Below are 23,681 nucleotides of genomic sequence, written 5' to 3'. Positions count from 1 at the left end.
GGGAGTTCCAGCTTCCGCCGGCAGGAACGGAAGCGCGAGGGCAGAGGGTGTTACTCTAAAAGCCATCCTCCGTTTCCCTGCTGGAAGCCGCCGGAAGCTGAGACTCCCGCAGCGGAAGAGGCGCGACTCGCTATGTCCGCGAACAATATGTCGGACCCACGGAGGCCCAACAAAGTGCTGAGGTGAGGATCCTAGTTGTCATGGTGTTAAAAAGCAAAAAAAACAAAATTCATCTGTAGAATTTAAAGATATGATTGGATTTATCAAATGATTCATGAATTGGGCAGCATCCCATCTAGCAAGTAGAGGGGAGCGCTAAAGGGCTACAGAAAGGGAAAGGTTTTTTAAAGGCAAGGCGAGGAAGTCATAATCAGAAAAAAAGGGTGATTTCAGATTAGGTCATTTCCCTTTTGGGGGAAAAAGGGTCTTATTAGGTGGGGTTACCTCGTCTTCCTTTTGGAGAATGGAAAGGGGAGAGGACCCATGTGACCGAATACCTCATTGGTGCTGACCAGAAAATTCCTGACTGACCGGTTAAGACTACATTTCTGGAGGAGGTTGAAGCTTCGGTTAGGTTAGGTATTGAGCCCTGCTTTGGTTGCTTGACCTAGCATAAGGGACTCCATTTTTGGCCTGTGGTTTTCTCTTTAACAATGCCCCCTCCTTCCACCCTCCCCACCTTAATCAGACTCTCAGCTTAACTGAGAGATGTGAGCAAAACTTAAGGCATGAGGGCCACTCTCAGCTACTGCTCTGAGGTTCTTGCAATTTTTCTTGTTCCTTTGTGTGCTAACCAGAAGTTATGATATTTTTGCTTAAGCCCTGTGATAGTCACAGGTCCTGACTGGGTTCAGGTTCACAGTTTTTAAGTTGGTCATTTTTTGGTTACTTTTCTGATGTTCGAGTCTTAAGGAGATCTTTTGCTTGGTGGTTAGTGGCAGTGAGTATGCATTTAAAGCTTTTGAGAGATTAAGTGCACCAGGGAGATTATTATAATAAACAGGATAATTCACAATGTTTGGAGTGCACTTCGGAGCCATGGTCCCCAGGATCCAAACCAGGCAAAATCAAATACGTCAAAGAAAGTTCCCATTGGGAATTCCCTTGGGGTCCAGTGGTTAGGACTCCACGCTTCCAATGCAGTGGGCACGGGTTCGATCCCTCCTAAAAAAAGAAAGTTCCCGTTGAAGGAGTCACCTTCTTAAGCCAACTGGCTTGCTCAGTGATTTTATATAATAGAGTTTCAGCTAATCCAGAAGGGTTAATCCAGGTGCAGCAGGTGATATTGACCACAGCATAGACACTCCTTGCTCAGCTAAAAGATAATCAAGGGCTATTCTATTATAAAGAACAACTTTGGCCAGAGAATCTAAGGATCTTTCTTGGGCTGATGGCCCTGCCGAAGGAAATGAATCCTGAGTCATGAAATCCTCATCGTTATTTTTAAAAAGATATTTATTTATTTACTTATTTGGCTGTGGTGGGTCTTAGTTGCGGCATGTGGGATCTTCCTTGTAGCATGTAGCATGTGGGATCTAGTTCCCAGTTCCCTGACCAGGGATCGAACCTGGGCCTCCTGCCTTGGCAGCGTGGAGTCTTAGCGACTGGACCACCAGGGAAATCCCGCTCATCGTTATTTTTAACTTGATGATGTAAATCCAGGGGATTTGACTAATGAGGTGTCTTAGTTCCCCTGTGGAATAGTTAGGGGCCCAGTTACATAACCTAAGAGGTATTGCCCCCTGTGCACTGGCTATCAGAGGCCCAAAGAGAATGATAACCACCATGGACAAAGACAGATCCTGTGGGGACACAAACCATTCCCGTTAAGGAGGTACTGTTAATGGATTCAGTCACAGGAATTACTGCGTTTACCCATTCCAACCAGGTGTCAGTTAGGTTTTCAGCACGTATGGGAAGAGAATCTCCCATCCTGAAATAAAGTGTTGTTCTAAATGCCTTGCAAAGATGGTTGCTGCTGGTGAGATCTCTTAGTGATTGGGGGCAAATCTGATCTAGATTATCATGGGAACATGGGGGTGCAAATGCACTAAGATTTACTAGGTAATTGTGTCTAACTGAGTAAGTTATGATGGGAGAAAGGAAACAACAAGGCATAGGTTGTTCTGGCTGTACAAGTTGAACCACATAAGAAATTTTTAGGGGGTTCGATTGCAGTTTTCTGTGACTTTGAGAATAGAAGAGAAATTGGTCACAGGAAGGACCAGGGGGTCTCTGGCATCATGGATAGATTGGAATCTTTGTTGACAAATCCAGCAGTCTGAAAGCTTACCTCCCTTAGCAATGGCCTGGGAGAGAAGGATGAAAACATCTTTCCAGGTCAATACCAGAGTAAAGAAAAGAAAAAGGAGGAAGGGTTTCACGTTTAGTTCAAGTATGGTCTATAGCTGGCGTCTGGGACAGAAGCAGTCCACCTTGATGTCAGCTGCTTCTCTTCCTTATCAGTTACATTCAGAGGTCTCCAACGTCTGTACAGGACTAGATGTCTGGTGGAGCCTTCCTTAGCTGTGAGATGTGTACCCAAGGCTCAATGCCTTCTAGTTTTGCAGCAGTGTCAGTGGTTAGGAGCACTTGGTGTGGTCTCTTCCAATGGGCTTGAGGGCTGTCTTCCTCTGATGACGTTTCCATAATACCCAGTCACCAGGCTCCAGACTGTGACCAACAGAATCCTTCGAACTGCGATCTTGGAAGGCTTCTTTAACCTGTCGATGATAGGCATAAGACATGAAAGACTTATAGTAGGTGGTCATACTAACATGATATAATAAGGACTCAGCAGAAAGGTGTATACCAATGGACACTGGTCTCCTGGTGACTATTCCATGTGCAGTGAGTCTATGTTTTCCACAGGGGGTACTGGGAACAGTTGGCATGGCCAGAGGCAATACCTTAGGCCAAGGGAGTCCACTAGTTTTAGCAAGTTTAGAGATTTTTGAGGATCCCATTAGTTCTCGCTACCTTGCCTGATGATTGAGGGTGATAGGGAAAGTGATAATTCCAAGAAGTTTGCACGGTTTTCATTAAGCCTTGTCTGGTTTGCCCAGTGAAGTCCGTGCCTCAATCACTGGAGATTGTGGAAGGTATACCTCACCTGGTAAACACATTTTCTAACAGCTTCTTTGCCATTGTGAGGGCATCAGCCTTGTGGCAAGGGAAGGCTTCAACCCATCCTGAAAATATACATACAATAACAAGAACTTACTGATAACCCATACTAGGTGGCAGTTGAATGAAATCCAGCTGTAGGTGCTCAGAGGGTCCAGAGGGAGGAGGTCTGAGGCCTCTGGGAACAAAAATAATTCTTCCAGGGTTAGGGACCTGACAGGTCAAACATTGGTGGTAAACTGTTTTTGTAATTTTGTGTCTCCCCACCAATGTCTATTCATCATTTGAGTCATCTTAAATGCACTGTGGGGCTTCCCTGGTGGCTCAGTGGTGGAGAGTCCGCCTGCCGATGCAGGGGACACGGGTTCGTGCCCCGGTCCGCGGAGATCCCACATGTCGCGGAGCGGCTGGGCCCGTGAGCCATGGCTGCTGAGCCTGCGCGTCCGGAGCCTGTGGTCCGCAGCGGGAGAGGCCACAGCAGTGAGAGGCCTGCGTATCGCAAAAAAACCCCAAAAAAACAACAACAAAAAACTGCACTGTGATGGGTGAAGGGATGCAAAAACTGAAAAATGGGGTTTGCCGTGGAGCTGGGAAGTGGTCATCCTGGGTTTTCCATAGCCCCAATTGTTCATTTAATTTACAACCATTGTTTGTGCACCTTAATTTCTCTGTTCAGGGAATTCCCCGGCAGACCAGTGGTTGGGACTCTGTGCTTTCATTGCCGAGGGCCAGGATTCAATCCCTGGCGGGGGAACTGAGATCTCACAAGCCGCCCATGGTGTTGCCAGAAAAGAAAAAAAAAAAGTCTCTGTTCAGGAGCAGACTGGTGCCATGTTACAAGGACATCAGGATGGCCAGTCAGGCAATGAGGGGTCATTTTTTGCTGAAGCAGAATGGTCTTCATCCATATGTGCCTTATTTATTTACTGGCTGCTCCGTGCAGCTTGCGAGATGTTAGTTCCCCTACCAGGGACTGAACCTGGGCCACCACAGTGAAAGCACCCAGTCTTAACCATTGGACCACCAGGGAATTCCCAGTGCCATAATATTTATAGACTCTGTTGCTGCTGTCTGCATGAAAGTCAGCTAGGGCATTCCTGGAACTCAGGTTCAGTCCTTTTGATCTGAACCTCAATTTTTTTTTTTTTTCCTTTGCGGTATGCGGGCCTCTCACTGCCGCGGCCTCTCCCGTAGCGGAGCGCAGCCTCCGGACGCACAGGCTCAGCAGCCATGGCTCACGGTCCCAGCCACTCCGCTGCATGCGGGATCTTCCCGGACCGGGGCACGAACCCGTGTCCCCTGCATCGGCAGGCGGACTCTCAACCGTTGCACCACCAGGGAAGCCCACTTTTTTTTAAAAAAATAAATTTATTTGTTTTTTGGCTGTGTTGGATCTTCGTTGCTGCGTGCGTGCTTTCTCTAATTGTGGACAGGGGGCTGCGCTTCATTGCAGTGTGTGGGCTTCTCATTGCAGTGGCTTCTTCTGTTGTGGAGCATGGGCTCTAGGCCCCCGGGCTTCAGTAGTTGCAGTGCGTGGGCTCAGTAGTTGTGGCTCGCGGGCTCTAGAGCTCAGGCTCACTAGTTGTGGTGCACAGGCTTAGTTGCTCTGCGGCATGTGGGATCTTCCCGGACCAGGGCTCAAACCTGTGTCCCCTGCATTGGCAGGCGGATTCTTAACCATTGTGCCACCAGGGAAGTCCCTCAAGAGCACTTCTGAAATAAACAATCTTGTCTCACTGACACATTCCCCACAGTGGCCACTGTAATTCTAGGTTGTTTTTAGTAATATTTTGCCATTTTTGTAGATATTTACAGCCTTTGGGATTATAGTTCTTAGACATAAAAAAGGCAGGTGTGCTGATGGGTGGCATGCTTGATTCATTAAAGGTGAAAGCTCCCATCTCCCTTAGCCTCTTAGCTGGCTTTATCTACACAAAGCAAGACAGACAAACATGAATACCTTAACATTCCACCTGTAACCAGTTACTGCGGCCTGGCCAAGAAAAAGGCCCTGTGTGCACCACCACCAACTGCCTACACAGAACCTGGGGCTGGGGGAAAGGATTGAACCAGCAGACCCCAAATGGGGATTGTGGGCTGATTCCAAACGAATGGGGAACCACAGCTGCCACCAGCAGTGCCCACCGTGGAATCTGGGAAAGGATCCCAAATAAATGGGGAACAGCAGACCATACCGCCAGCAGTTCCTAACATGGAATCTGGGAACAGAACCAAGGCTGGGGGTTTCCAACCAAATGAGGAACTGTGGTCCGAACTACCAGCAGCTCCCAACGTGGAACTAGTGATTCCAGACAAATGGGGAACTGGCTGGAAAGCCAATTAGATTGGGAGTGACACAAAGAGAGCAGAGGTCAGAAATGAGAGGAACTTATCCATGGCCCCCAGAAATGGCAAGAAAGACAGTGGACTCAAAAAGGGGTTCATGGGTACCATGCTTATGTTTCTTGTTGTCCCCGAATGCTGTCAGAGGTTTACTTTGGATCCTGTCGCTGCCACCAGATCTGTTGAAAAAACAAAATTCAACTGAGTAAATTTTAAAGATCTAATTGACCTTATTGAAGGCGTCATGGATCAGGCAACATCTCATCTAGCAAGTAGAGGGGAGCTCTAAAGGCTACAGAAAGGGAAAGGTTTTTAAAGACAGGACAAGGAAGTCATAAACAGAAAAAAGGATTATTTCAGATTAAGTCACCTCCTTTTGGGGAAAAAAGGGTCTTATTAGGTGGGTTACCTCTTCCTTTGGCGGATGGAGAGGGGAGAGGGGCCCATGTGACAGACTACCTCATTGGTACTGACCAGAAAATTCCTGACTGACTGGTTAAGACTACATTTCTGGGGGAGGCTGAAGCTCCAATTAGGTGAGGTACTAAGCCCCAGTTTAGTGGCATGGCCTAGCATAAGTGACTCCATTTTGGGCCTGTGGTTTTATTTTTAACAATGGGAATGGGCCTCGCGTTGTGGGTTGGAGGCCCAGGGGAGCACCTGCCCATCCTGGGGGCAGAGCTTGAGCACCCCTGACCCTGCTGCAGGTACAAGCCCCCGCCGAGCGAGTGTAACCCAGCCTTGGACGACCCAACACCAGACTACATGAACCTGCTCGGCATGATCTTCAGCATGTGTGGCCTCATGCTCAAGGTGGGCAGGGCTGAGTTTCCTTCCCGTAGCTCTGCCTGACAGTGGGGAAGGCATGGATTCAGAATGAAGCAGGACCAGTGCTGAGGGGGCAGGGCTGTGGTGATGCTGGGTGAAGAAGGCTAGAGCTGTCGGGGAAGCCAGGTGTCCGGGTCAGGGTGGCACATAGGACGTCAGTCTGAGGGTGGGGCCAGGCTTTAATGCAACTTGGTGGGGACTGGTGGAGAAAATGTGGGGTCCGTAGCACGATGGGGGATGTCAAAGGCCAGGCTCCTTAGGCCTGAGGGGACATGGTGGGGTCAGAGATGCAGGACAGGGAGTAGGACCAGAACTTGGGTACCTGGAGTTAACTATGGGGGTCTGGAACTGAGAGACTCCTGGGGCTCAGGGTTTGAGCTGTATCAGGTGGAACTGGGGTTGGAACCGGTGCCTGGGAATGGCCCTTGTGGGGGCTCATTGGGGTGCCTCTCACCGACCTAGCCCACCCACCCACCTACCTCTTCCAGCTGAAGTGGTGCGCTTGGGTCGCTGTCTACTGCTCCTTCATCAGCTTTGCCAACTCCCGGAGCTCTGAGGACACTAAGCAGATGATGAGTAGCTTCATGTGAGGCTGGATCTGGAGAGGGAGGGACTCCTGGGTGAGGGGAAGGGGACCCCAAGCCTATCCATCCTGGACTGACACCTCTCTCCCATCTCAGGCTGTCCATCTCTGCCGTGGTGATGTCATATCTGCAGAACCCTCAGCCCATGACGCCCCCCTGGTGATGTCAGCCTAGAGGGGTCACATCCTGGACCCCTCTATCTACCTTACGCCCTAGACCTGGCCCGTGGCTGCTCAGCCTCCTGCCCTCAGCTGCAGTCCTGGGCTTCCCTGGGTGAGGTAGTCTTGGGGCCTGCAGCTGGATGGAGGGAACCTGGCCCTGTCCTTGGGATCCCACTTTGCTGGAGCAGAGAGGGGAATCTCCTGGGTCTACCCCTGCTGCCTTCCTTCCCCACCCTGCCTGCTGTTGGGGGAGATACTATCCGTGTTTCTAGGTGTATCCACTCATTTTCTTGTTGAAACCAGTTAATAAATTTTTGCATTCTGGTTGTTCTCTGAGACCTCTCTCTCCTTCTGTGCATTGTCATAACAGGGGGAAGGGCTCCAGTTCCTCCACTCAAGTCAGGCTGGGGGTGGGGTCCCCAGTCTGGAGCCTTTTGGTTAGTTCACTTGCTTATTTCACAAGACTGGAGCCTTAAGTCAGCTGCCAGAGACTGAACAGTGATCCCTGCCCTCTGGCAACTCAGCAGACAGCCCTGCTGATCTAAGGAATCTGTACTTTGGTTTTCTTATCAGAGGAATGGGGGTACTGTCAGCAAATCGGATGGACTGGTAGGGACTGGGGGAAGGCATGAAAGACTGAGTTCTCCCCCACCTGCCATGTTCTCACTCCTCATCAGAGGACACCGGTATCTCTCGAACAAGGTTGGATGCCTCCCCTCCCCAGCACCGTAACGGCGGTTACTTTACATCTCCATGCATAGGACAGAACAGAGCCCCCATTAACCTCTGTTCCTAGCCAAGCTAGGTCCCTCGCGGACCCTAGCCCAGAAAGTCAACGGAATACCCTAGGATCCTAGGCATATACTCTACCTCCAAGGCAAACACAGCATCCGTAGGAAAATCTGAGACCTCTGCGCCCAGGGGGAACAAAAGGGCACTCGAAGTCTACATGGAGGCCACACAGAGGCCACGAGAGGCTAAAGGCTCGTCTGGCCGAACCAGCACCCCGAGAGTCGGACGCGCCCATCGCCTCCTTGCGCCCGCATTGTCCCCAGCGGTACCCAGAGCTACTTCCTTGGTCTCGTGACGCGCCGGGCCACTCCCTAGCCCCGCCCCTCCGGTGCCCATTGGCCAAGCCGGGTTCTGGAGGCGGGGCGTTTACCCGGCCCCAGCCAGGCCCGGGAACCCCCGGGAGGCGGAGGCAGAGGCGGAGGCGGCGGCGCCTGCGGCGCCTGCGGCGGCGGTATTAGAGCCATGGCCGCTGACACGCAGTCTTCGGGGGTCCGCGCTGGCGGCGGCCGGGGCGCGGCGGGGTCCCGGACAACCTCTTGGGCGCTGTGGCCACCGCTCCCGCCTCTCTCCTTTCTCTTTTTGTTGTTGCTGGCGACGCCCAGCGCTTGGGCCGCGGGATACCAGGTGAGCGCGGCCAGCGAGCGGAAATGTACAAGAGCCAGAGTGAAGCCTCCAGTAGGGTCCGGAGGTGTGGGTGGGTCTGTTTTGTGGGCGCCTAGTGGATGGTTGCTAGTATGGCAGTGTGGTCTGAGTGCATGCTTTGTGTCATTGAGAAGTCTGGCTGTGCGTGTCTGAGAATGGGGCTGTCTGTGGCTGCATCCCTTGCTTCTGGACTTTGCACGCATTTACCTGTGTAGCTGGACGTGAGCGGGCGAGCAGCTGTGTGTGTGGCGAAGACTGGTGGAGAGCTGGGAGTCAGCTGCCTGAAGTTCTAGCTTGGCTCCTCCACTTCCTGGCTGCGTGATCTTGGCCAAGTCACTTCACCTCTCTGATCCTCAGTGTTCTCATCTGAAAACTGGAGATAATATCGCCCCCACCCCGCAGGCTGACTGCTTGGTATTTCCAAATGCTTAATAAACATTAGCTACTATTACTATTTCCACAGGGTGTGAATGAGAGGTGCTCTGAGAAGTTGTGTCAGGTGGGAGTTGCATCTGTGACACAACTATGTGTGTCCTCCCTGGGAGGGCCTGGCCCCACCTGAGTCACTGGCCTCTAAATCAAGGCTCACCTTATGTCCTCCCCAACGCCCCACTGCAGCCTGCCTCTTAACCTTGGGGTTACTGACAGGGTATGTGTGTTGTGTTTGGGGTCCCTGGGCAGACATGCCCCAAGGTGGAGCCGGACATGCTGAATGTGCACCTGGTGGCCCACACACATGATGACGTGGGCTGGCTCAAGACGGTGGACCAGTACTTCTACGGCAGTGAGTAGAGGGGGGGGACTGACCCCCAGGACTCCCATGGCCCCTCGGAGCCCCTCGAATTCTTTTTCAGCCCTGGACATTAGGGTGGGGGCAATACCCAGCTTGGGCTCCTGTGTCTAGGATTATGCCCCTTGGCTTGCTGGTCCCTGACTGCCTGATCCCTATTCCCATAGTCAAGAATGATGTCCAGCACGCGGGCGTGCAGTACATCCTAGACTCGGTCATCTCTTCCCTGCTGGCGGAGCCCACCCGCCGCTTCATCTATGTGGAAATCGCTTTCTTCTCCCGTTGGTGGCGACAGCAGACAAATGCAACGCAGGAAATCGTGCGGGACCTGGTGCGACAGGGTGAGGCTGCCCTAAGGAAGTGAAAAGAGGAAACCCAGCCCAGCTTCTGTTTCTACTACTCTGGCTTCTGAGATTTTTATCATACCAAGTGCTGCCTGTATGTGGCTGCACCTGCCTGGAATTTCTCTGTATTTGGAGAACTCCTGTGCATCCTCTAAGGCCCCACCTCCAGTGAATCCTCTGGAAAGCCTGCCATGCCAGGAGGGCTTCTGTTCAGTATCTCTCTACACTGGCCTGGGAGTGACCCCTCTTCGCCTCTCAGGCCTGGGCATGCAGGCAGGTCTTCTCGTCCCCGGCATCACCAACCCCGGCCCCACTCCTGGCCCTGACAGCTGACTTGGACTTTGCCCCTCCCGGCACAGGACGCCTAGAGTTTGCCAATGGTGGCTGGGTGATGAACGATGAGGCGGCCACCCACTATGGAGCCATCATCGACCAGATGACACTCGGGCTGCGCTTCCTGGAGGACACGTTTGGCAGCGACGGGCGCCCCCGTGTGGCCTGGCACATCGACCCCTTCGGCCACTCTAGGGAGCAGGCCTCGCTGTTTGCGCAGGTCTTTTCCTGGCCTCTTGGGCCAGCCCCTTCATTCCCTCTGACTCCTCCCCCGGTCACTCGAGCCCGCCCCTCCCTTCCCTGAAAGTTCACTCAGACCAGGCCCTGCCCCTGGCCCTCTGGCCCCTTGAGACCCTGCCTCTTGGGTGACCTGTGAATCCCATTCCTTTTCTGCTCTGACCTTGACCCTTCTCTGCCCCAGCCTAGGCTGACCGCCCCCCACCACCACCGCACCCTCATGTCCAGCTGGCTCCTCCCCCCCTCCCCGACCCCACCCCGTCTGCTCTGATCCTGGCTCCTCCCCAAGTGGGGTGGCAGGCGATGGCCTGCCGTTTTGCAGCCGGCTTCATTACCTGTGCCATGACCCCGCCTCCTTCCCGTGCTTAGGCTGCGGAAGGCGGAGGTGGGTTCTAGCGTTGGACCAGCTCCCTCCCGGCGCTCCCGCAGGACTTCCGACCCTCCCCAAGTTCAAAATGAATTGGAGGGCCTCCCTGGTTTTAGACCTGGTTTTTCTATCTGTGCTCTGAAGGGGTGGCGGTTGGTGAGGAGAGGGCTAGGCCCTTATTTATCCTGCCCTCTCCTGCTCTCCCATCCCGCTCTTCATCCTGCCCCACCTCCAGATGGGTTTTGACGGCTTCTTCTTTGGACGCCTGGATTATCAAGACAAGAGCGCGCGGAAGGAGAAGATGGAAATGGAGCAGGTGTGGCGGGCCAGCGCCAGCCTGAAGCCCCCCGCCGCGGACCTCTTCACCAGTAAGGGGATGGAGTGGGGAGAGGGCCGCCCCCACGCTCAGAAGGGCCCTGGGCTTGATTTTATAGCCAGCTGTCATTGTCTTGAAATTCTTAATAATTTAGGAACAAGGGCCCAGCATTTGCACTTTGCACTGGGCCCTGCAAATTCTGAAGTCCGTCCCCTGTGGGGCCTGGCAGGTCTAGGGGGTGGGGCCACCCCTGAGCCTGGTGCGGCCCACAGGTGTGCTCCCCAACATTTACAACCCACCGGATGGTCTGTGCTGGGACACGCTGTGTGCCGACAGGCCCTTTGTGGAGGACCCACTCAGCCCTGAGTACAACGCCAAGGACCTGGTCCATTACTTCCTGCAGTTGGCCACTGCCCAGGTAACCTGGTACCCAGAACCTGTTCCTCTGGTGTACATGCACGGGGCCCTTCCACCGGCCCAGGCAATCCCTAGCGCCTCCTCACCATCCTCGGAGGAAGGTAGTGTTCCTTTCACCACCACTATGCCCTCCTCCTGGATTTGTGTGTGTTCCTGACTAGAAATGCGGACCCCTTCACCACTGCACACCTCCGCCATGATCATGAGACAGCATGGCACGGTGCCTCAGTACCCACGTCTGGGTGGTGAGCCCAAGAGAATTACCCAACAGCTTGTGGCTATTTTTCTGTTATGTCCCTCTGCTCTCACGTGACACACTTCCACCCCTGCCCCCCCCATGCCTCTGCGCCCACATTCTTGACCACGTATATATCAAGACACAGCTGTCCACAGGGGTGGCCCAGGACACCCTGGCCTGAGGACACCCCCCCATCCCACCTATAGGGCCAGCACTACCGCACCAACCACACTGTGATGACCATGGGCTCAGACTTCCAGTATGAGAATGCCAACATGTGGTTCAAGAACCTTGACAAGCTCATCCAGCTGGTCAATGCCCAGGTGAGTGTGCCTACCCCATGGGCACCTGTGCTTGTATCCCTGGGCCTTGGGTCACGTACATTATCTATGGGTGCTATCTTAGTTTTCTATGGCTGCTTTAACAAATTACCACAAACTTAGTGGCTTAAAACAACAGAAATCATGTTATCTTACAGTTCTGTAGGTCACAAGTCTGACATGGGTCTCACTGGGCTAAAATCAAGATGTCAGCAGGCTGCGTTCCTTCTGAAAGCTCTAGGGAAAAGTCTCCTTGCCTTGTCCAGCTTCTAGAGGCTGCCCACTTTCCTTGGCTCATGGCCCCCTCCTCCATCTTCAAAGCCGGCAACACAGCAGCTCTCTGACCCTGCCTCTGGTGTTACATCTCTTTTTCTCACTCTCACTTCTTTCTCCTCCCTCTTCAACTTTTAGAGACCCTTGTGATTACATTGGACACACTAGATAATCCAGGATAATCTCTCTAGTTTAAGGTCAGCTGATTAACAGCCTTAATTCTGCAGGCTTAATTCCCTTTTGCCATGTAACCTAACATAGTTACAGGTTCTGGGGATTAGGACATGGACATCTTTTGGTGGCCATTATTCTGTCTACCGTGGATGTATCGATGTGGCCTCTGTAAATGGCCTGTGGCTGTGTGGGCAGGCATTCACTCTCCCATCAGCACAGAACCTCGTCTCCCCTCCCCCATCATTTCATCCCCGGAGTTGTCTACTGGCACAGTCTTTTTTATTTTTATTTTTTTTAAAAATTTATTTATTTATTAATTTATTTTTGGCTATGTTGCGTCTTCATTGCCGTGCGTGGACTTTCTCTAGTTGCAGCGAGTGGGGGCTACTCCTCGTTGCAGTGCGCGGGCTTCTCATTGTCGTGGCTTCTCTTGCTGCGGAGCATGGGCTCTAGGCGCACAGGCTTCAGTAGTTGTGGCACATGGGCTCAGTAGTTGTGGCTTGCAGGCTCTAGAGCTCAGGCTCAGTAGTTGTGGCGCATGGGCTTAGCTACTCCACGGCATGTGGGATCTTCCTGGACCAGGGCTCAAACCTGTGTCCCCTGCATTGGCAGGCAGATTCTAAACCACTGTGCCACCAGGGAAGCCCTGGCACAGTCTTTAATGTCCTCACCTTCCACGCGCTCCCTGCATCGCTGTTTCACCAAAAACAGCTCTCAGTAACGTAATCAAGGGCCTTCCAGAAGACATTTCCCACTCCTCCCCAAGCCCCTGGTCCCTGAGGAGGCTTCAACACCTTGACTACTTCCTCCCGCAAATACCATGTTCCTGGGCTGCCGGAAGATCACACTCTTTTGGTTTTTCTCCTGCCTGCTCCTTCACACACTCCATTTTACTGGAAATGGAGTTCCTTGGTTCAAATCCTGGTTTTGCCACTTACTGGCTCTGTGACCTTGAGGAATGTTCTTAAGCAGTCAGTGCCTCAATTTTCTTATCTAGGAAATGGGCATAATGGTGGTTCCCAGCTGACAGGGCTATTGATGAAAGTTTAATGAGTTCATTTGCATAGACCAGTAGACCAGTGCCAGGTAAATAATAAGTATTACGGTTGTTTATTATTATTATTTGGGGCTGAAAATCTTCTGCTGCTTAAGACACCAGTTGCAACTGGTGTTGCTTCTCTAGGAAGCCTTCACCGGGCCCCAGCCGAGCTCTTGCTCTTTCCTCTGTGCTCACAGGAGTCCCCACAAATACCTGTGATGATACATCTAGGCTGACTGTAACCAGCTGACTATCTGTGCAGTTTCTCTCCTCTGCACTTGGCTGTGAATACCGTGAGAGCAGGGCGAGCCTTTGGTTGTAAATTGTGTCCACAGTCCTGAGCATGCTGCAGAATCAAGTGATCGTTTGCTCAGTGAACGCAGTGTGTGTGTATGTAAATCTGTACATGAGTGTGTGTTCAGGGGTGTAAATGTGTGTTTGCACATAAAGGCATGTAGTCCTATGCACTTCTCTTCATTCACTCAAGTGTTTGTTTTATTTTTAAAATTAAAGTATAGTTGATTTACAATATCGTATTGTATTACAAATATTGTATTAGTTTCAGGTGTACAGCAAAGTGATTCAGTTATATATAATTTTTCAGGTTATTTTCTATTATAGGTTATTATAAGATGTCGAATATAATTCCCTGTGTTATACAGTAAATCCTTGTTGCTTATGTACTTTATGTGTAGTAGATTATATCTGTCAATCCTATACTCCTAATTTATCTCTCCTCCCCTCCCTTTCCCCTTAGGTAACCATAAGTTTGTTCTCTATGTCCGTGAGTCTGTTTCTGTTTTGTACATAGATTCCTTTGTATTATTTTTCAGATTCCACATATAAGTGATATCATATAGTATGTCTTTCTCTGACTTCACTAAGTATAATATTCTCTAGGTCATTCAAGTGTCTATTGAGCACCTACTGTGTACGAGGCACTGGGGACACAACTCGAGCAGAACAAACATCCTTTAACTCACGGAGGTCACCTTCTTGTTCCTCCACCTCCCTCAGTTGAAAGTGAGCCTCCATTCATTATAACAGTTGTGTCATCTGGCAATAACCTTACAGTGCTGAGGAGTTGTTATTCCTGTCCTATAATGTCATATTTAGTTTTTCCATGAAAGTTTTAAATAATAAAATTGGAATTATTTAAAGTTTAGTAAAATCTCAGGTTTATTCTTGCATCCCTGAAATTCTTTCCAGGCTGGTAATATTTAGCTTCGTCCAACATTCATTTTCACACTTGGCCATTGGTTTGCACTCAAACTGTGTATTAAGAAAGAGAATCTAAACCGACTGGATGCATGAATGTGTGCACGTGTGTGTGTAAGTTTGTGCACACTTGTGGGTCCCCCCCTCCCCGGGCTCCTGAGCTCACACACTGACACCTCCCCGCAGCAACAGGCCAATGGGAGCCGCGTCAATGTTCTCTACTCCACTCCAGCCTGTTATCTCTGGCAGCTGAACAAGGCCAACCTCACCTGGTATTTGGGGGGACTGGGGAGCCTGGGGATGGGTGGCATGCCCTGTGGGTCATGACCCTTCCCTCAATGCTGCTGCCGTTGCAGGTCGCTGAAAGAGGATGACTTCTTCCCTTACGCCGACGGCCCCCACATGTTCTGGACCGGTTACTTTTCCAGCCGGCCTGCCCTCAAACGCTATGAGCGCCTCAGCTACAACTTCCTGCAGGTAGGTGGGCGCCAGGCTCAAGGGGGTGGCTCAGGGGTCCTGACAGACCTGGTGCCCCAACATACCCCCTGCTCTACAGGTGTGCAACCAGCTGGAGGCGCTGGCAGGTCCGGCAGCCAACGTGGGACCCTATGGTTCCGGAGACAGTGCACCCCTCAGTAGGTGTCCAGTGGGTGAGGGGACGGGGGCGAGGCTGAAGCTGGACTCCAGACCTCCACTGCCCCCTCGAGTCCCTTCTTTTTTTTTTTTCGAGTCCCTTCTTAAAGCCCCTAAGAACCCAGCCTGCCAGCACATGACTTTTCACGTCTCCTTGGGGTCGGGGGCCGAGAGTCCTGCGGAGACCCCACCCGGCTCACCATCTGCCTGCAGATGAGGCGATGGCCGTCCTCCAGCACCACGATGCGGTCAGCGGCACCTCCCGCCAGCACGTGGCCAATGACTACGCTCGCCAACTTGCCGAAGGCTGGGGGCCTTGCGAGGTGCGGGGGCGGAGCCTGGGAGAGGCGGAGACAGGAAGGGGCAGGCCCTGGAGCAGAAGGGGCGGGGCCAGTACGGGGCGTGGTCGAAAACAGCGGAGTGGTGTCTGGAAGGGCTCGTGGGGCGGGGCTTGTGGAAGGAGGGGCGGGTCCTGGGATGGGAGGGGCGGAGAAGGCAGGGGTGAGGCTGGGGGCGGGGCGGCGAGGAGGAGACGCGCTTGGAGGCCGGAGCATACCTTCCACTTTACGCGCCTCCCCAGGTTCTCTTGAGCAATGCGCTGGCGCGGCTCAGTGGCTCCAAGGAGGACTTCATGTTCTGTCGCAAGCTCAACATCAGCGTTTGTCCGCTCACCCAGACCTCAGAGAGCGTGAGGCGGCCTGGACGGGGAGGGGCGGGGCCGGGGGACCGTCCGGTGGGTGGTGGGTGGGACGGCAGCGCGGAAAGGAGGCGGGGCTGATGGGCTCTCGAGGCCTCAGCGGGTTGCTAATCACTCTGGGGCGAGATCACTGGGGGCTCAGTGAAGCTGCGGCAGGACAGAGACCAGTGCACCACTTGGGGGTTTGAATCACCCAGGGACGTTGCTGCACATGGTGAGTGGGTTTGCAGAAGGCGTATTGTGACCCATGCCTGCTCTGATCCTCCCACCCCAGTTCCAGGTGACCATTTATAACCCCTTGGGGCGGAAGGTGGATTGGATGGTGCGGCTGCCTGTCAGCAAACACGTTTTTCTCGTGAGGGACCCCAGTGGCACAGTTGTGCCCAGCGATGTAAGGCCACTCGACAAATATTTTTCCCTGAATACCACAACCCATGAATACCTAACCCCTTGGAAACCTCCCGCCATGGGCATTTCTCCCTTCGCCCCATGGACACTTCCCCCAGGTTTATTTCCCTCCATGGATCTCTCCTTCCATGGACACCTCCCTCTCTTGGATACCTCCCCCTCCATGGATACCTTCTGCCCATTACTGTCTCTTCTTCTGAATATCTTCCTCCTCTACCCCTTAATATCACACCCCCTTGGGAACATTACCCCCTCTCATGAGTATCTTCCCCCCCCCTTTTAAAAAATGTATTTTATTTATTTATTTTTGGCTGCGTTGGGTCTTTGTTGCTGCACGTGGGCTTTCTCTAGTTGCGGCGAGCGGGGGCTATTCTTTGTTGTGGTGTGGGGGCTTCTCATTGCGGTGGTTTTCTCGTTGCGGAGCACAGGCTCTAGGCGCGTGGGCTAAAGTAGTCGTGGCACGCGGGCTCAGTAGTTGTGGCGCACGGGCTTAGTTGCTCTGCAGCATGTGGGATCTTCCCGGACCAGGGCTTGAACCCGTGTCCCCTGCATTGGCAGGCAGATTCTTAACCACTGCGCCACAGGGAAGCCCTCTTCCCCTTTTAAATATCTCCCCGTGAAAAAATTTCCTGTTTATGAATAGTCCCCTCATCCTGGAAGGCCTCTTCCCACTAACCTCTTCCTCCCCCAAGAATCTGTCTTTCCCTCCCTCCCCTGTGTCAAGGATCTCTTCCTGAATTTACTCCCTCATTTCTCCCACTTCCCACAGTAGCTCCACCCTCCTAGTGGATTTTTCCCACCTTATGAATCTTTGCAATCGTTTTTTTTTTTTTGGCCATGCAGCTTGCAGGATCTTCGTTCCCCAATCACAGATCGAACCCATGTGCCCTCTGCAGTGGAAGCACAGAGTCCTAACCACTAGACTGCCAGGAAATTCCCTCTTTGCAATCTTTAACTCAGCATTTCTGACACTCGCATCCCTTCTGCCCAACTCCTAAATTTCCTCTCCCCATCCTGGAACTCTTTCCCTTCCTCAAGTTTGACCCCTCCCTGTATGTGTGGTGTGGCTTTGTATGTGTACTCGACAGCTTCTTGACTTGGTTTCCATCCTCCCTTACCCGAGGTGGTGATGATTCCCAGCTCAGACAGTCAAGAGCTGCTTTTCTCAGCCTCAGTGCCTGCCTTGGGCTTCAGCATCTACTCAGTAACCCAGGTGCCTGGCCAAAGCCCCCAGGCCTACATCCACCATCCCAGATCCCAGAAGCCCTGGTCTCGTGTCTTGGTCATCCAGAATGAGGTGAGACCCTATTCATATCCCCTTCCATTCCTGGGTGACAAATCTGAGATGTGGCAGTAAGCCACATGGACCCTGGGTCAGTGGGTCTTAGGTTCATGGTCTAGCATCATCAGCCCCCCATTGTGTGTCCTCAAGTGAGTGACTGTCTTCCTTTGAGCCTCAGTGTCCTCTCCTGGGGCTGTTATGAGGACCCAGTGTAATCATGGGTGACACTTGACAGAAATGTCAGAGCTGATGGAGGTAGGGTTTTGCAAATTAAGTGAGGCATGTCAGAGACTTGGGGGAGGGAGCTGTGTGGCCATTTGGGGGAAGAGGGATCCAGTCAGGTAGGGAGCAGCAGACACAAAAGCCCTCAAGTAGGCAGGTGTTGGGTGTTCAAAGAACACTCAGTGTGGCTGAAACAGGGTGTTGGGGTGGAGGTGATAGGTCAGATCATGTGAGCCTTAAGGGAAGGCTGAGGGGAGGACTCTGGCTTTTACTGTGAAGGAACCATGGGAGAAACAGGGTTGCATTAAGACTCTTGTGGGTCCTAGCACTTTGGCCTTTGTGGGTCCCTCCTTCCATAAAAATATGTTAATTATATTTCATGATAGTATGGATATTAACATGAATATTAACCATGCAGAATTCAATATAATATATTCATTATTATTTCATTCAGGTTTTCTTCTGAACCTAAAAGAAATAGAGATTTATACCTTTCCATGGGCCCTAAAAATCTTGTGGGTCCTGGCACTGTGGTTCCTCTGTCAGTTGCATAAGCAGCCTGGGTCCCGAGCAGATGGGCTGTGATCTCACTTCTGGTGTTACAGGCACCTTTTGGCAGTTATGGGGGGAAAAGACTGGGGAGCGAGCACGGAAGGTGGGAGATCAGGAAGGGGTTGGCTGCAGCCCAGGAATGCCATTGAGGTGGTGAGAAGTGGTCAGATTGAGGGTAAGGTAGAAAGTGGAGCTGTTCAGATTTGCTAAAAGAGTCAGAGGTGAGGAGTGAGAGAGAGAGGAGGGAAGGGTGGGTGACTCCAGGGTTTCCTCCTGAGCCCCAGGAAGGATGAAGCTGCCGTTGGCTGAAGCGATGGTCATTAATGTCTGTCCACCCATTTCTCCCCAGTACATCCGGGCTAGGTTTGACCCTGACTCAGGGCTCTTGATGGAGTTGGAGAACCTGGACCAGAACCTCCGGCTGCCTGTTCGCCAAGCCTTCTACTGGTGAGGGAGGACCACCAGGTCAGGGAACAGGTGTGAGCAGAGCTGGGGTCCCTTGCCTGACTCTCACCTGCCCTGGCCCCAGGTACAACGCCAGTACAGGCAACAGTCTAAGCTCCCAGGTCTCAGGTGCCTACATCTTCAGACCCAACCGACAGCAACCACTGCTTGTGAGCCACTGGGCTCAAACCCGCCTTGTGAAGGTAAGGGGTTAAGACTGATGAGTGGGCACTTGGGGATGGGGCATGTGAGGGGTGTGTGTGTGGAGGGTGGTGTGCCATGTGTGCAGTGAGGGGAGGATTTACATCTCCAACAAATAAGAAGGCTAAGACCCGAGGGGAATACTTGAGGATCCTCCCACAGGGTTGATATTCATGGCTGGTTGTGTGACAGTCACGCCATGGAAGCACATAGAAAGGCATTCACATCTGTTGTGAATGTCAAGATTATACTTAGCTTTTGAAATTGGGGGTGGGATGCTCCCATTTGGCCAACAGATAGGGAGAGCCAGGGGTAACTGCTTGCAGATTTCACCAAGGATCTGTGGTAGGAGGGGATTTTATCTGGGGTGGACATTTAAAGGTTCACACTTGGATAGGGCTTGGGTGATTCTGACTTAGGGTGGATATTTGAGGGTGCATCTGGCTGGGAACAGGGGCTCAGGCTTGTGGGGTTTCTTGGGGCCTCTCGTTGAGGTTTCCTCTTAGGGTGGGAATGGGGCAGGTAATGGAAAGCCTCACAATTGACATGATTCTCCTTGAGGTGAACACCTGCATACCTGGGTCACTGTATGAGGATATAGTTTTGCTTCCTGTAACAGGGTTACCCAAATTAACCATGCCTAAAACAAGATGGAAGTTTCTTTCCATCTAACAGAAAGTCCGGGCAGGTGGGATGGTTCAGTAGTCATCTAGTCTTCTATTGTTTTTTATTTTTAAATTTTTAAAAATTTTTGGCTGCTTTGGGTCTTCATTGCTGCGTGCGGGCTTTTTCTCTAGTTGCGGAGGGGGGGGCTACTCTTCATTACGGCGCGCAGGCTTCTCATTGTGGCGGCTTCTCTTGTTGTGGAGCATGGACTCTAGGCGCGCGGGCTTCAGTAGTTGTGGCACACGGGCTTAGTTGCTCTGTGGCATGTGGGATCTTCCTGGACCAGGGCTCGAACCCATGTCCCCTGAATTGGCAGGCAGATTCTTAACCACTGTGCCACCAGGGAAGCCCTAGTCTTCTATCTTATTGCTCTACCCTCCTTAGCATTCAGCTTCCACCTCATGGCCCAAGATGGCTGCTCAAGCTCCAGCCATCACATTTGCATTTGAGCCAGTGGAAGAGGGAAAGGGGCAAGGAACATTGTTCACACCACTTTGACTGAGCCAAACATGGTCACACAGCTACTCAGAACCTCAGGGAAGACGAAACAGTACAGTCTATTCCCAGTAGCCATGTGCTAAGCTAGAATCCTGTTCTAAGGAGGGGAGATAGGGTAATGATGGGCAGCAAGCATGTATGCCAAACTCAAAATTTACATGGCTATGACTGCGGTACAAAGTGTGGGCATCACACCTAGGCAGGTGGGGGAGGTGGGTGGGGCTCCCAAGCTATCAGTGGGGTTGACCCTGATGTAGGCCTTTATGAGCTTCACAGCAGGGGTGGACATTTGCAGGGCTTACCTCTGCTCAGCTCCACGCTTACACCTGCCCTTCACCCCCATGTGCTTGCAGACAGCCTTGGTGCAGGAAGTGCACCAGAACTTCTCAGCCTGGTGTTCTCAGGTGGTTCGTCTGTACCCGGGACAGCGGCACCTGGAGCTGGAGTGGACGGTGGGGCCAATACCTGTGGGGTGAGTGGTGGAGGCTGGGAGTGGGGGCTGAGCGAAGGGCAGAGTGGAGTTAAAGTGAGGCTCACCACCTTGCCATCCCATTGGGTATAGTGATGGCTGGGGGAAGGAGGTCATCAGTCGCTTTGACACTGTGCTGGAGACAGACGGACTCTTCTACACTGACAGCAATGGCCGGGAGATCCTGGAGAGGAGGTGGGGTGATTGGGGGCACTGAGGGGTGGTCTGTGGTCTTTTGGGGCCCAGGGCCAGTGGGGGCACCTGCTGATCCTAATGAGTGTGGGAGGGAGAGGGTGAAGGGGGAGTGAGGAGTGGGTGAGCGGGGAAGGGGAGCCAGACCCGGGCCTGATCAAATCCCACCCCACCCCAGGCGGGATTATCGACTCACCTGGAAGCTGAACCAGACTGAGCCAGTGGCGGGAAACTACTATCCAGTTAACAGTCGCATTTACATCACGGTACCCATCCCCCATCCTGCTCCCCACATCTTCCTGACACCCCTTTACAGAGCAGGGGTTATCTCTCATTCTTAACATCTCCCAACTGTTCTCAGCAGTCTCCACCATCCTTGTGGGGCCTGCCTGGGGGCCAGGGCTGGCCAGCAGTGCAGCCCCTCACTCACCCCTTGCCCCCCAGGATGGGAACATGCAGCTGACTGTGTTGACTGACCGCTCCCAGGGGGGCAGTAGCCTGAGTGATGGCTCCTTAGAGCTCATGGTGAGTGGTCCGAGCCCCATCTAAATCAGGGTCCTCCTACCAGTTCCCTCCCTGGCCCCCTGCAGGACCTTGAAGCCAGTTTCTGTTGCTAGGTGCACCCCTCCGTTTGTGGTCCCCGCTAAGCGGAGCCCTCCATTCCTATGTGAGATATTTACTCCGTGCTTTTATCCAACCCTTACCCAAGCCTCCCCTCCAGGCCCTGATTTGCCCTATCCACGCCCCCATTAGATCCTTACCTCCCGCTGTCCTAGTACCTTGTTAGGTCGGATCCCCACTTATACTGGGGACCCCCTGCCAGACATTCGTCCTCATCCGTTCCACCCCAATCTTCAATTTTTCTTGAAATTCCCACTTGCTTTTGCCCAATTTCTGGCCCAGAAATTGGCTAGAAGGACCCTCACCCTCTCCTGGCCACTCTCCCCGCAGGTGCACAGAAGGCTGCTGAGAGACGATGCACGCGGAGTAGGGGAGCCGTTGCTGGAGGAGGGGTCGGGGCTTTGGGTGCGAGGGCGCCACCTCGTGCTGCTGGACAAGGCCCGGACCGCGGCCGCCGGGCACCGGTTACAGGCGGAGAAGGAGGTCCTGGCCCCACAGGTGGTGCTGGCCCGAGGTGGCGGCTCCCCCTACCGCCTCGAGGTCGCCCCTCGCACGCAGGTGAGGGGCGGTGGGGCCGGCAGAAAGAGGACCCGAAGGAAGCCTGCGGGGAAGGGGCGGGGTTGAGGGCGGATTTACCTAGGCTTAACTGGGACCCACCTCGCCTGCCCCTACCCGTCCTGGGGAGGACGTATGCTAGTCCAGTCCCCTTAGGTCAGCCCCGTCACCCCGGCAGCCTCAGCCCGGCCCTCTCGTCTACTCACCTCCTCCAGCCGGGTCTCTCCACTCTTCCTCTCCGTCCTAACTCAGTCTCAGACCAAATCCTTTGTGCCCCCAACCTGACACCGCCCCGTTCCCTCATTGGCTCAGTCCTGGGTTAGCCCCGCCACTCCCTGGTAAGCCCCGCCCCCTCACCGCGGCCAAGGCCAGTCCCTCCACGCCGGGTCTCCGCCTCCTGACCGCCATTCAGTCCCGCCCCTCGTGGCTTAGCCCCGCGCCACTTTCCCGCAGTTTTCGGGGCTGCGCCGAGAGCTGCCGCCTTCCGTGCATCTACTAACATTAGCCCGCTGGGGACCGGAGACGCTGCTGCTGCGCTTAGAGCACCAGTTCGCCGTAGGGGAGGACTCGGGCCGCAACCTGAGCTCGCCGGTGACCTTGGACTTGACGGTGAGGAGGGCAGAGGTGGGAAGGAGACGGGAGAGAGGCGGGAGGGGAAACCCCAGCTTTGTCCCAACACAGCCCGGCCCATCCACTGCCCGCAGGACCTGTTCTCCGCCTTCACCATCACCGACCTGCGGGAGACCACGCTGGCGGCCAACCAGCTCCAGGCCCACGCCTCCAGGCTCCAGTGGACACCAAACACGGGTGGGGGCCTGCCCGGAGCTGGGGGCCGGGTGGGAGGTGTGGGGATGTTGACCAGGTCCAGGTATAGAGCTCGAGGGCCTGAGTCGGTCGGTGTTCAGAGCTAGGTTAGGGGTTTAAGGGACTGAGGTGGGTCCAGCAAATTAGTGGTAGTTCTTGAGGGTTTGAGAATGGAGTGCAGCCCCAAGAACAAGATTTGAGAATCTCCGTCGGTGTCTAGTTCCAGAGGCAGGCGTTGGCTTGACGGTCCTTGGGGTGGGGCTTGTGGGTGTGAGGATGGTGACCAGACACTGGGGAGGGATTTGGGGATCTGGGGGTGGTATCTAGGCCCTGGGAAGCAGTTGAAGGGTCTGTGAGTGAGGCCCTGGGGATGGATTTAAGGTGGTATGTCTGTGTTCAGGACAGGGAGCACAGGAGTGGTGTGGGGTGGCATATGGGTGTTAAGGCAAAGGAAGTCTACGTCCCTCACTCCTTCTCTCCTCCACCTCCAGGCCCCACACCCCATCCTTCTCCTTTCCGGCTGCTCTCCACCACCATCACGCTACAGCCCATGGAAATCCGTACCTTCTTGGCCTCAGTCCAATGGGAAGAGGACAGCTAGACCTGGTGGAGGCAAGATTCCCCCAGAGCCTGAGCCGGGTCCTCCAGGGGCAGGGCAAACTCTCCCCCTTCTCTTATTGCTGCTGCTGCTACCACCAAGGAAAGCCATTAAAATGCCACTACCAAGAAAAGACTCAGGTCAAGGTGTAACTGAGCGTGGGTTTTTTGTTTTTTTTTTTTGAAGGCAGTGGAATTTATGACCCAGAAAGGTCAGCAAACCCTTGACCCAAGGCCTTGCAGGAAGACCACTTGCTGGTTTGAATCCTCTCGCCAGAGTCTACACGATTCACACCCC

At 53.3% G+C, this 23,681-nt stretch overlaps 2 protein-coding genes across 2 annotated transcripts; both read left to right on the top strand.

The window, feature by feature from the left end:
- Positions 1–99: 99 nt before the first annotated feature.
- WDR83OS (WD repeat domain 83 opposite strand) lies at positions 100–7,367 on the top strand. Its single transcript, XM_065874917.1, has 4 exons — positions 100–182; positions 6,177–6,282; positions 6,786–6,883; positions 6,978–7,367. Exons 1-4 carry the CDS (start codon positions 133–135, stop codon positions 7,042–7,044), a joined length of 321 nt encoding a protein of 106 aa, XP_065730989.1. The 5' UTR covers positions 100–132; the 3' UTR covers positions 7,045–7,367.
- Positions 7,368–8,280: 913 nt separating this feature from the next.
- On the top strand, positions 8,281–23,517 carry MAN2B1 (mannosidase alpha class 2B member 1). The gene is made up of 24 exons (XM_065875440.1): positions 8,281–8,458; positions 9,158–9,260; positions 9,434–9,607; positions 9,970–10,163; positions 10,783–10,915; positions 11,136–11,281; positions 11,725–11,841; positions 14,729–14,814; positions 14,899–15,019; positions 15,099–15,177; positions 15,389–15,498; positions 15,756–15,863; positions 16,147–16,263; positions 17,404–17,577; positions 18,686–18,783; positions 18,866–18,983; positions 20,499–20,617; positions 20,708–20,809; positions 20,985–21,072; positions 21,251–21,331; positions 21,758–21,985; positions 22,436–22,591; positions 22,687–22,789; positions 23,278–23,517. Exons 1-24 carry the CDS (start codon positions 8,297–8,299, stop codon positions 23,385–23,387), a joined length of 3,027 nt encoding a protein of 1,008 aa, XP_065731512.1. The 5' UTR covers positions 8,281–8,296; the 3' UTR covers positions 23,388–23,517.
- The last annotated feature ends 164 nt before the right edge of the window (positions 23,518–23,681 follow it).

The sequence above is a fragment of the Phocoena phocoena genome, chromosome 3 (assembly GCF_963924675.1).
Source record: "Phocoena phocoena chromosome 3, mPhoPho1.1, whole genome shotgun sequence".
NCBI classification, from domain to species: Eukaryota; Metazoa; Chordata; class Mammalia; order Artiodactyla; family Phocoenidae; genus Phocoena; species Phocoena phocoena.
Note: the sequence above shows the minus strand (reverse complement) of the source record. Positions and strands in the feature narration are given on the sequence as shown.

What these genes read in the sequence shown, in the direction of transcription:
- WDR83OS (XM_065874917.1), top strand. Translation starts at nt 133, where the DNA reads ATGTCCGCGAACAATATGTCGGACCCACGGAGGCCCAACAAAGTGCTG. An exon ending in AGGCCCAACAAAGTGCTGAG is followed by an intron (nt 183 to 6,176) that starts GTGAGGATCCTA and finishes ACCCTGCTGCAG; the next exon opens with GTACAAGCCCCCGCCGAGCG. An exon ending in TGTGTGGCCTCATGCTCAAG is followed by an intron (nt 6,283 to 6,785) that starts GTGGGCAGGGCT and finishes TACCTCTTCCAG; the next exon opens with CTGAAGTGGTGCGCTTGGGT.
- MAN2B1 (XM_065875440.1), top strand. Translation starts at nt 8,297, where the DNA reads ATGGCCGCTGACACGCAGTCTTCGGGGGTCCGCGCTGGCGGCGGCCGG. An exon ending in GCACAGTTGTGCCCAGCGAT is followed by an intron (nt 16,264 to 17,403) that starts GTAAGGCCACTC and finishes CCCTTACCCGAG; the next exon opens with GTGGTGATGATTCCCAGCTC. An exon ending in CTCAAACCCGCCTTGTGAAG is followed by an intron (nt 18,984 to 20,498) that starts GTAAGGGGTTAA and finishes ATGTGCTTGCAG; the next exon opens with ACAGCCTTGGTGCAGGAAGT.